Source organism: Pleurodeles waltl, chromosome 8 (assembly GCF_031143425.1).
Source record: "Pleurodeles waltl isolate 20211129_DDA chromosome 8, aPleWal1.hap1.20221129, whole genome shotgun sequence".
Classification (NCBI taxonomy): Eukaryota; Metazoa; Chordata; class Amphibia; order Caudata; family Salamandridae; genus Pleurodeles; species Pleurodeles waltl.
Genome location: NC_090447.1, coordinates 1,248,486,633 through 1,248,499,083, shown reverse-complemented (window position 1 = coordinate 1,248,499,083; position 12,451 = coordinate 1,248,486,633). Strand labels below are relative to the sequence as shown.

The 12,451-nt window shown below is 44.3% G+C and overlaps 1 protein-coding gene across 2 annotated transcripts in view; it reads left to right on the top strand.

The window, feature by feature from the left end:
* The window catches only part of PDS5B (PDS5 cohesin associated factor B), an 813,886-nt gene that overhangs the window by 375,011 nt on the left and 426,424 nt on the right, over nt 1–12,451 (top strand). For both annotated transcript variants that reach the window (XM_069205557.1, XM_069205556.1), the window contains exon 19: nt 11,790–11,950. In XM_069205557.1, coding sequence (XP_069061658.1) covers nt 11,790–11,950 — 161 coding nt within the window. The remainder of the gene's footprint in view (nt 1–11,789; nt 11,951–12,451) is intronic.

The window sequence follows — 12,451 nt, the reverse complement described above, 5'->3', positions numbered from 1 at the left end:
TGGGTCTCTATGGTGCCTTGTTACTCTGTTTGATGTTTTTTTTTTCAGTAATTAAATATCTTATACTGTGGTTACTTTCAGTCTCAACTGACTTGATCACTTCTTTACACGTCAGGACCTGTATAAAGCTGTCAGGCTGTGTCTGGGAAGATTCATTAACAGTTATTTTTCTGTTTTTTATTTTCTTTATAAACAAGTACTAGAGTAACTGCCTTTAATTCCACTAATCTATTTAACTTTGGCCTTAGAGCTGGCTTTCCTTAAAGTTATATAATACATTGGGTACACATTGTTTGTATTTCTCCTTAATTTCCCATTTTCTTCTTTACTAGCTTTTTGAGCAGGCTTCCGTAAACGGAATATAGTGTAATTGTGAAGCACTCTGCCTATTCTTCTGGTTATAGGGACACCATCAAAGGCTCCTAATAAACTCCTTTACTCATTATATGCATTCTGCCTCTCAGCAGGATTCTTTCAAGAGCTTTGTCAGTTTGAGCCGTCAGTTACATGGATTACTTTGGGCTCACACCACTATTTTATTTATTTATTTATTTATTATTATTATTATTATTATATATTTATTTTTTTACACTAGGAAACTAGTCACAATCAGTCAAGCTCTTTTTCGTCTCCCTGTTCCATTTACTGTTTCATCCTATAGAGTTCAACTGTCACCTACCATTTATTTTCTATACTGGCTTTTTTCTCATTAAACAGCACTCTGGGATACCTACACCAGTGATATATGTAACAGCGCACCAATATTCCATCCTATCTTATGAAATAAAAGATAGATGACTCACACTTGGCCTTAAATAAAGGAAGTAACGATGGTTTGTATTCACTTCTCCAGATGCTCATTTCGACTTTGATACCCTCATTGCTTATACTTGGGTTTGATCTACTATATCAGTTTAGTGAAGTGATATGAAAATATAAGTGACAGTCACACAGGAAAAATACACATTTAATAATCTTTGAAAACATGCATCTTTGAAGTATGTGCTATACCCCAGCTTCCTGCAATCTTGTTAGGTCCATCAGTCTCACTGTGCTCCAGTCAGTGAATCTCCGTGATTACGTTGCTGTAGGAGCTTTGCTGTTTACTACCAGGAGAAAGTTTGAGAGGGCTTTTTTTATTGCTACCCGCTCTCCACTCGTTGAAAACCAGTAGAGAGCTTTGGTAAGCCAAAGATATCTTTTTTAAAATGTCTTCTCCCAGTCAAAAGTGCATCTTGTCACTGTGTCCTTAGTTTTGTGTGCTTGTATGATGTAATCAGAGGTAAGTTCAGTTTGAACTAATCAAGATAGTTGTCCTTGTACTGAGCCAGTGAAAGCTGCTTTTAGTGGATGAGAACCAGCAAGACAGCAGAGAAGGAAGGTGTATTGTGAATTTTTCCGGCCAGGGGATCCTACACTTTGAAATGGAGGAACCTGCCCAGCCAAACAGGTCTACTTTTGACCGAGGTCTCCTAGACAATAGGGGGCTGTAGACAGTGATCATTGTAGGTAATGGAAAGCCTTAATGAGATAAACCTCCCTGTACATAAGGATAGATATTTGACCCACCGTCTTATGGAGAAGTGGACAATAACAAAGCTGCTCGTTGGCCCTGCCACCAGTTAACTCATAGTGCACCGCAAGCTGGGTAACTAGGCACCATCATTAAGCTTCAGGGTAAGGCTGGAGACATTTTGATGTACCCACTTTCATCAGATTTATGTGGATAGTTCCCTATATTCAGCTGGTAAAATAAAAGAGGAAGGCAGTGTAACTTTATCCATAAATAGTAATAAATAGTAATCATAAATCCATGGAGAGGACATTTGGTTTTTAATATAGCACACCTTGACCCTTTACATTGAAACATTTTAAGAATAATGTGATATTTGCAGAGATTGGGGAGAGGTTGATTACCAATTATTAATAATCCGTGCAGCAATACATTGATTAGAATAGGCATTCTAATAGTGTTCAAATTAAGATCTTGATGATGTCTGGGAGATAGAATAAAAGTCCATGCTGTAATAACTAAGGTAGTGAGTGATATCATAGTTCTGAGATCTGGGAGAAGTCAGTTCTGGACTAAGTAGACAAGAGTTTTGTGACTCCTTTGATCCCATTGGTTGCTGGGTAAGGTGTATTATCATGGATGGACTTGTGATCAAGGCTACATTTTTAAAATTTATTTTGGCCTTGATGGGTAGCCAATACACATCACAGAATATTGGAGTGTTATGGCCAAATTGTACTTAGAGTGACCTAACATAGGAACCAAGTGTAATCCTGCTTGGAGTAATGTTGAAGATGATCGATTACCTTCAGCCAGTGATGCCCACCAAAATGGAGTCTAGCTATCACAAGGGACTGGATAGCTGTTTTTAATAGATCAAGAGGATTGCGCTTACATTTTCTTTATTGAATGACTAGAGTTTGCAGCTTTCGTCATCTAGTTGACATGTGGGGCGAGTGATGGCTGAAGCAGACCGAGAGGAAGTTGGCTGATTGAGTTGGGCTGTATGTAAATCCTTTAAAAAGAGTTCAAGAGCTTGTGGTGAAAGTTGCTTTATGTTGCGGTTGAGAGGTGGAAAAATTAACTTTTCTTGATGTTTTCAAAGAGGACATTCATATTTTATTCATCCATGTGAATCCAGAAAAGATTCATACTGCAAAACAATATGACTACTTACTTGTAGGAGAAGATTCACATGCTACATTCTCATCTTCCTAAAAAGAAGTGATGTAGACTCAACAGAGGGACTAAATACAAAACAAATGGATAACCTTATTTGCAGCTAAAGGAGAAAATAGGAATCTGAAGATGGCGACCAGGCACATAGGTTTCCAATACGTCTGACTTCACAGGAGGATGGACATTTCATCAAAAGGTGGTTGACAGCATTCAAAGAGGGGATAAAAAAAAGACTAGAGAGAAGAAAATTCCAGACCCTACCACTAGATGTTGGACTACTGCACAGCATATGAATCCAGAAAGTTCTTCAAATTCAAAACTACTCCTATACCTACGTAGCTATTTTATTCCTGCAGCTTATGCTGGCAGACCAATCTACTGTGGTGGTTAATGTCTTTACTTTTTTATTGACAGTAATTGGATGTCAATTGTAATTGGATGTTCGATGGCATCTGTCGCTGTAGATACACATGTTGTGCATAGCCCGCCATCTGGTGTTGGGTCGGAGTGTTACAAGTTGTTTTTCTTCGAAGAAGTCTTTCGAGTCACGGGACCGAGGGACTCCTCCTCTTTGTCTCCATTGCGCATGGGCGTCGACTCCATCTTCGATTGTTTTCTTTCCGCCATCGGGTTCGGACGTTAGTTAGCTAAATATCGGAAAAATTACGTTGGTATTGTTGCGTTCGGGATCTGCTTAGTTAGAATCGACACCAAATCGAAGAGTGAAGAGCTCCGGTACCTTTCGGGGTAGTTTTCGATCCCCCTTCGGGGCCTGGTCGGCCCGACCGCGTGTAAAACAACGCTGATGGAACGGACCCGTTCCGTTTCTGTCCTAAATGCCACAACAAATACCCGTATACAGACCAACATTTGGTCTGTAACCTGTGCCTGTCGCCTGAGCACAGTGAAGAGACTTGCGAGGCCTGTCGTGCGTTCCGGTCCTGAAAAACACTCTGTGACTGTCGAGCCAGAAGACTGCAGATGGCGTCCACGCCGACAGCTCACCGAGAGTTCGAGGAACAAGAGGAAGAAGAAACCTTCTCGATCAATGATTCGGACTCCGAAGAATTCGACGACCAAAGAACTGTGAGTAAGACGTCGAAGACAGCACACAAAAAAAAGTGACAAGGCCCAGGGGACGCCACTGCCACCAGGCCATGGCTTGACCCATAAATTCGGTGACCGACCATCGGCACCGAAAAAGGCCGAAATGGTGCCGAGATCGTCCGACTCCGGTCGAGACACCGGCACACAGCCTTCTCGGGACCGAGAAAGTGCTGTTGAAAAACATCGACGCCGAGATATCGGAGCCGAAACTGCTCGACGCAGAGACAGCGGCACCGAGGAAGATCGACGCCGAGAGGGTTCGACTCCGAAAAAGAAGAAGGTCACTTCGGAGCCGAAAAAGAGTACAGACAGGGTTTCGGTGCAAAAACAACCCGCAACCGACCCACCTACCGGTTCCTATTCAGAGGAGCAATCACTGTCCTCTCAGAGGCGAAAGCATAGATTTGAGGAAGAGTTGCAATCCACCGAGGTGGACCACACTCAGAAACGTATTTTTATACAGGAAGGAACAGGGAAAATAAGCACCCTTCCCCCTATTAGGAGAAAAAGGAGACTGGAGTTTCAATCAGACCAAGCACCACAAACAAAAATGGTGAAAAAGGTAACTCCGCCACCCTCTCAAAAGGTAACTCCGCCACCCTCTCCTCCACCTGTAACTAACGTTTCACCGGCACAAACTCCATCACATTCCCCGGCTCACACCACCATGAGCCAAGGTGATCAGGACCAAGACGCTTGGGACTTATACGACGCCCCAGTGTCGGACAACAGTCCAGAGGCGTACCCTACAAAGCCCTCACCACCGGAAGATAGCACAGCATACTCACAAGTGGTGGCTAGAGCAGCAGAGTTCCACAACGTGTCCCTACACTCGGAACCAGTCGAGGATGACTTCTTATTCAACACCCTCTCCTCCACCCATAGCTCCTACCAAAGCCTGCCTATGCTCCCAGGAATGCTTCGGCACGCAAAGGAAATCTTCAAGGAGCCGGTCAAGAGTAGAGCAATAACACCAAGAGTGGAAAAGAAATATAAAGCACCTCCCACAGACCCTGTTTTCATCAGCTCACAGCTGCCACCAGATTCCGTCGTAGTAGGAGCAGCTCGCAAGCACCGCCCCCAGATAAAGAGAGCCGCAAGTTAGATGCAGCCGGAAAGAGAGTCGCAGTACAAGCTGCAAACCAGTGGTGCATCGCTAACTCTCAAGCACTACTTGCGCGCTATGACAGAGCCCATTGGGACGAGATGCAACACCTCATTGAGCATCTACCCAAAGAGCTACAAAAGAGGGCGAAACAGGTGGTTGAGGAAGGACAGAACATATCTAATAATCAGATACGCTCCTCTATGGATGCAGCGGACACAGCTGCAAGAACAATTAACACATCTGTGACTATCAGAAGGCACGCATGGCTACGAACGTCTGGTTTTAAACCAGAGATTCAGCAGGCAGTGCCATTCAATGAGAAACAACTGTTCGGACCACTCAAAAAGGACACTGACACTGCTAAAGCCATGGGCGCACTCTACTCCCCGCAGAGCAGAGGCACTTACAGCACCTTCCGCAAAACATCCTTTAGAGGGGGGTTTCGGGGTCAAGCCACACAAGCCAGCACCTCACAGGCCACACCGTCCAGCTACCAGGGACAGTACCAAAGGGGAGGCTTTCGGGGCCAATACAGAGGACAATTCCCTAGGAATAGGGGAAAATTTCAAAGCCCCAAAACCCCTACAACCAAACAGTGACTCACATGTCACTCATCCCCTCCACACAACACCAGTGGGGGGAAGAATAGGTCAGTATTACCAAGCATGGGAGGAAATAACTACAGACACTTGGGTCTTAGCAATTATCCAACATGGTTATTGCATAGAATTTCTGCAAATCCCTCCAAACATACCACCAAAAGCACAAAATTTATCAAAACAACATTCAGACCTTCTGGAAATAGAAGTTCAAGCATTATTGCAAAAGAACGCAATAGAACTAGTACCAAAGACACAAACACAGGAGTTTATTCCCTGTACTTCCTAATACCAAAAAAGGACAAAACACTGAGACCAATCCTAGACCTCAGAACACTAAACACCTACATCAAATCAGAACACTTTCACATGGTCACGCTACAAGAAGTGTTACCATTGCTAAAGCAACAGGACTACATGACAACCTTAGATCTCAAAGACGCGTATTTCCACATACCAATACATCCGTCGCACAGGAAATACCTAAGGTTCGTATTCAAGGGAATACATTACCAATTCAAAGTATTGCCCTTCGGTTTAACAACTGCACCAAGAGTCTTCACAAAGTGCCTAGCAGTAGTGGCTGCACACATCAGAAGGCAGCAAATACACGTATTCCCGTATCTAGACGACTGGCTAATCAAAACCGACTCACTGACAAGGTGCTCGCACCACACAGATCAAGTCATGCAAACCCTCTACAAACTCGGTTTCACCATCAACTATGCAAAATCACACATTCTGCCGTGCAAGGTACAACAATACCTAGGTGCCACAATAGATACAACAAAGGGAATAGCCACTCCAAGTCCACAAAGGGTTCAAAATTTCCAAAAGTTTATACAACGCATGTATCCAACACAAAAAATACAAGCGAAGATGATATTACAACTACTAGGCATGATGTCCTCATGCATAGCCATTGTCCCACACGCAAGGTTGCACATGCGGCCCTTACAACAGTGCCTAGCATCACAATGGTCTCAAGCACAGGGTGAGCTTCTAGATCTGGTGTTGATAGACCGCCTAACATACCTCTCGCTTCTATGGTGGAACAACATAAATTTAAACAAAGGGCGGCCTTTCCAAGTCCCAGTGCCACAATACGTGATAACAACAGATGCTTCCATGACAGGGTGGGGAGCACACCTCAATCACCACAGCATACAAGGACAATGCGACGTACATCAAAGAAAGCTGCATATAAATCACCTCGAACTACTAGCAGTTTTCCAAGCATTAAAAGCATTTCAACCACTCATAACTCACAAATACATTCTTGTCAAAACAGACAACATGACAACAATGTATTATCTAAACAAACAGGGGGGGACACACTCGACACAGCTGTGCCTGCTGGCACAAAAAATATGGCAATGGGCAATTCACAACCACATTCGCCTAATAGCACAGTTTATTCCAGGGATCCAGAATCAACTTGCAGACAATCTCTCTCGAGATCACCAACAGGTCCACGAGTGGGAAATTCACCCCCAAATTCTAAACACTTACTTCAAACGTTGGGGAACACCTCAAATAGACTTATTTGCAACGAAGGAGAACGCAAAATGCCAAAACTTCGCATCCAGATACCCACACAGGCAGTCTCAAGGCGATGAACTGGTCAGGGATATTTGCGTACGCTTTTCCCCCTCTCCCTCTCCTTCCATATCTAGTAAACAAATTGAGTCAAAACAAACTCAAACTCATACTGATAGCACCAACGTGGGCAAGGCAACCATGGTACACAACACTGCTAGACCTATCAGTAGTACCCCACGTCAAGTTGCCCAACTGGCCAGATCTGTTAACGTAACACAACCAACAGATCAGGCATCCAAACCCAGCATCGCTGAATCTAGCAATCTGGCTCCTGAAATCCTAGAATTCGGACACTTAAACCTCACACAAGAATGTATGGAAGTCATAAAGCAAGCCAGAAGACCATCCACTAGACACTGCTATGCAAGCAAATGGAAAAGATTTGTTTGCTATTGCCATCATAATCAAATTCAACCATTACACGCATCTCCAAAAGATGTAGTGGGTTACTTACTACACTTGCAAAAAACGAACCTGGCCTTCTCTTCCATTAAGATACACCTAGCAGCAATATCTGCATACCTGCAGATTACCCATTCAACTTCACTATTTAGGATACCTGTCATTAAAGCATTTATGGAAGGCCTCAAAAGAATTATACCACCAAGGACACCACCCGTTCCTTCATGGAACCTTAACATCGTCTTAACCAGACTCATGGGTCCACCCTTTGAACCTATGCACTCTTGGAAAGTTGCATTTCTCATCGCCATCACATCTCTAAGAAGAGTAAGTGAAATTCAGGCGTTTACAATACAAGAACCTTTTATCCAACTACACAAAAATAAAGTAGTCCTAAGGACCAATCCTAAATTTTTGCCAAAGGTTATTTCACCGTTCCACCTAAATCAAACGGTAGAGCTACCAGTGTTCTTCCCACAGCCAGATTCCATAGCTGAAAGGGCACTACATACATTAGACGTCAAAAGAGCACTAATGTACTACATCGACAGAACTAAAAACATCAGGAAAACTAAACAACTGTTTATTGCATTTCAAAAACCTCACGCAGGAAACCCAATCTCGAAACAGGGTATAGCCAGATGGATAGTTAAGTGCATCCAAATCTGCTACCTTAAAGCAAAAAGACAACTGCCCATTACACCAAGGGCACACTCAACCAGAAAGAAAGGCGCTACCATGGCCTTCCTAGGGAATATTCCAATGCACGAAATATGTAAGGCAGCCACATGGTCTACGCCTCACACATTTACCAAGCACTACTGTGTAGACATGCTATCAGCACAACAAGCCACAGTAGGTCAAGCCGTACTAAGAACCTTATTTCAGACTACTTCCACTCCTACAGGCTGAGCCACCGCTTTTGGGGAGATAACTGCTTACTAGTCTATGCACAACATGTGTATCTACAGCGACTGATGCCATCGAACTGAAAATGTCACTTACCCAGTGTACATCTGTTCGTGGCATCAGTCGCTGAAGATTCACATGTGCCCACCCACCTCCCCGGGAGCCTGTAGCCGTTTGGAAGTTAGCTTCAACTTTGTACATTTGTAAATATATTAAATCTTAGTTAGGTACATACTTATTCACTCCATTGCATGGGCACTATTACTAACAAACAACTCCTACCTCACCCTCTGCGGGGAAAACAATCGAAGATGGAGTCGACGCCCATGCGCAATGGAGACAAAGAGGAGGATTCCCTCGGTCCCGTGACTCGAAAGACTTCTTCGAAGAAAAACAACTTGTAACACTCCGACCCAACACCAGATGGCGGGCTATGCACAACATGTGAATCTTCAGCGACTGATGCCACGAACAGATGTACACTGGGTAAGTGACATTTTCATTCCAATGCACCTTTGATTGTCCATCAAACACCTTCTCCTGTACGGTCTTCAAAATGTGTAACCTCAAAAGCGCATAATATTGTAATAATGTTTGGATTGCTAGGGCTTCAGGACTTCAGCGCCTTATAACCAAAACCAATTAACCCATTGCTAACATGCCATCTGTGCTATTTTGTTAAGTGATTTTTAAACAACCCATTGAGCTATCCAGTCACAAACTGTAGGAAAGTACCCTCTTTCTTGGCATGGTTAACCCCATTTTCTGCCTGTTGTCAGTGTGTTTGACTGTGTTCACTGGGATCCCGCTAACCAGGACCCCAGTGATTATGGTCCCTCCCTTCTAACTTGGTACTTACACCCTACATTTGGCGTACTGATGCCCCCATGTAAGTACCTAGTATATAGTACCCAGGGCATTGGGGTACCAGGGGATCCCCATGGGCTGCAGCATGTATTATGCCACCCACGGGGAGCCCATTCAAAGTGTATCTGCAGGCCTGCCATTGCAGCCTGCATGAAAGGCTGCATGCACCCTTTTCACTACAGGTCACTGCACGTCACCCCTAAGGTGGGCCCTTCTTAGGCCAGAGGGCAGAGTGCAGGTACCTGTGTGTGAGGACACCCCTGCACTAGCAGAGGTGCCCCCACAAACTCCAGTTCCATTCCCCTTGACTTCGTGAATGTGGGGACGCCATTTTATGCTTGTACTGGACATAGGTCACTACCTATGCCCAGCTACATAATGGTAACTCCGAACAGCTATCATGTCTGGATCATACCCCAGTACTGTTGCCAGTATTGGAAGTATGATTCCATACATTCTGGGAGCTCTTTAGAGGACCCCCAGCATTGCTCCCACCAGCCTTCTGGGGTTTTCCGGGCAGCCCATGCTGCTGCCACCCCTCAGACAGGTTTCTGCCCGCCTGCTGCTTAAACAGCTCAAGCCCGGGAAGGCAGAACAAAGGATTTCGTTTTAAGGGGGGGAGGGGGGCTTGAGGTAATACCCTCTCCCTTTGGAAATAGGTGTTACATTGTTTGGGATGGGTAGCCTCCCCAAAAGCCACTGGTATGCATAAAACAATGTACACCTATTCAGGGACCTCCAGTCCCTGCTCTGGTGCGAAACTGCAACGACTATCGGTTGTGTGGATCTCCTCTCATCTTGTGCTGCATGAACCCTGCATCACAGGTTTTGGTCTGGAGTAGTCCTCTTGATCCTCTCTGCCAGCTGTCCAACTTTGGTGGAGATAAGCCCTTACATTCCCATGCAGGGCAGTACCCCCATGCACTGCATCTCTTGCACCTACCAAGGTTTGTTGGCATCTCCTCCAAGGGATCTTTAGGCTCTGTGTAGCCCCAGCACTCCATCCTGCAATGCACAGCCCTCTGCGTGGGCTCCTCTACAACCCCTGGTTCCTCATCCAGTGGGTCTTCTGTGGGGGCTGCCTCTTCTTTTGTGGACTCTCTGCCTTACTTAGGGTCCCCCTTGGACTTCCCTCATGGGTTGTGTCCTCCTGGACCTTGCTGGTCCCCGTCAGCTCCACTTTTGCTTCACCGTGACTTCTGCCTTTGCCAAAGTTTGTTGGTGGCTTTTCCTTGCCACTAACTGACTGCAATCATCCATCCGGCATTGAACGTTGACTGTATCCTCCAGGAACTCTTCACCTGCTCCAGGGCTGCATTCCTGACCGTCTTTGTCCTACCGTTGACCAACTCCTGCAACTACAGCTGGGTGGGTAGTAGCTCCTTCTCCCTCTGGAATCTTCTGTAACTTCTGGACTTGGTCCCCTTTTTCCACAGGTCTTCCTCTTCAGGAATCCACCGGTGGTTTCTTGCAGTCTTGTCTGGGTGTTGCATTTTCTTCTTTTTTTCTTCCTTTTGGGTGGTTTGGGAAAAATCCAGTAATTTACTCCTTGATTCCTGATCGCTGGGAGGGCACTGTGGTACTTACCTTTGGGGTTTCCTAGTACCCCCAGTTCCCCTCTACACATTCCACTTACCTAGGTGGCGGTCCTGGATTTACATTCCTTTTCTTTTTTAGTATATGGTTTGGGCTCCCCCGAGGGTCGCTTTTGTCCAATTTGCTATTTCACTGTTTTCTATTTTTATTTATGCCTATTTCTGATTACTAGTGGACATATCTAGTGTGTTACCACCTATTGGAGGATTGCCTCTCTAGCACTTTTTGGATATTGTGTCACTAAAATAAAGTACCTTTATTTTTGTAACACTGAGTGTTTTTCTTTCATGTGTGTAAGTGCTGTGTGACTGCAGTGGTATTGCATGAGCTTTGTATGTCTCCTAGATAAGCCTTGGCTGCTCATCCACAGCTGCCTCTAGAGAGCCTGGCTTCTAGACACTGCCTACACTACACTAATAGGGGATACCTGGATCTGGTATAAGATCTAATTACCTTAGGTACCCTCCACACACCAGGTCAGCTTCCTACACACAGCATCATTGGTCAGCACATTATTAAGATGTATTTTATCTCTGTTTATTGTGACTGCATTTTCCCACACCTTTATGGAAGGAAAAGGACTACGCTGAAGGGAGCATTTTTTAAGTGTTACTTTCGACTAGTGCTAATTTTCTCAGAAACCAGTTTCTGTGCAAGTATAGATTCGAAACCTAAGAGATCTACACATGCTCATCTCATCTTTTTAGGTTCACACGGTCGGATGTATTGAGATGAAAAGGTAATATTACTTGATTTGTTTCATCTATGTAAAATGTCAATTCGGTTTATACTTTCCTTGAGTGCTAATGCAATATTTTTGAAGATGGGTATGTAAAAAGCAACCATTTCTAATACTCCAATTATGAGAGTGTCTATGAGCCTAAAAATATTGTTTTTTTATTTTCAGGTGCTCTCTTTCACACACCCCATCACTTTCCACTCAGCTGAAACGTTTGAGTCCCTTCTAGCTTGCTTGAAAATGGATGATGAAAAAGTAGCAGAGGCAGCCCTGCAAATTTTCAAAAATACTGGACATAAAATAGAGGAGGACTTCCCACACATAAGATCGTGAGTACTGTTAGTTTGTGACTTCTACTAGTTAATTGGTATGCTTTGATGCCTGTAGTTATGCGTAACATATATTTGATTCAGTAATGTGTACATTGCTAAAAATGGAAATACCCAGATCATTGTCTTTGATAATTAAGAGGTTTTACAATTTTGAAACTAACTGCTTTTCATTAAGTGAAGTCACTAATCCACAGCCTGATTGCAAAATATCTACTAATAATCGTTTTGAACAGACTTGCCTCGACTGGAACTTTTGGGACCATATTGAGGTGGATGAGCTCCTATCTTTCTGATAGATGCCAGGTGTAAGGAAATGCCTCCTTGGCATGGTTGCCCCCTGACTTTTTGCCTTTGCTGATGCTATGTTTACAATTGAAAGTGTGCTGAGGCCTGCTAACCAGGCCCCAGCACCAGTGTTCTTTCCCTAACCTGTACTTTTGTATCCACAATTGGCAGACCCTGGCATCCAGATAAGTCCCTTGTAACTGGTACTTCTAG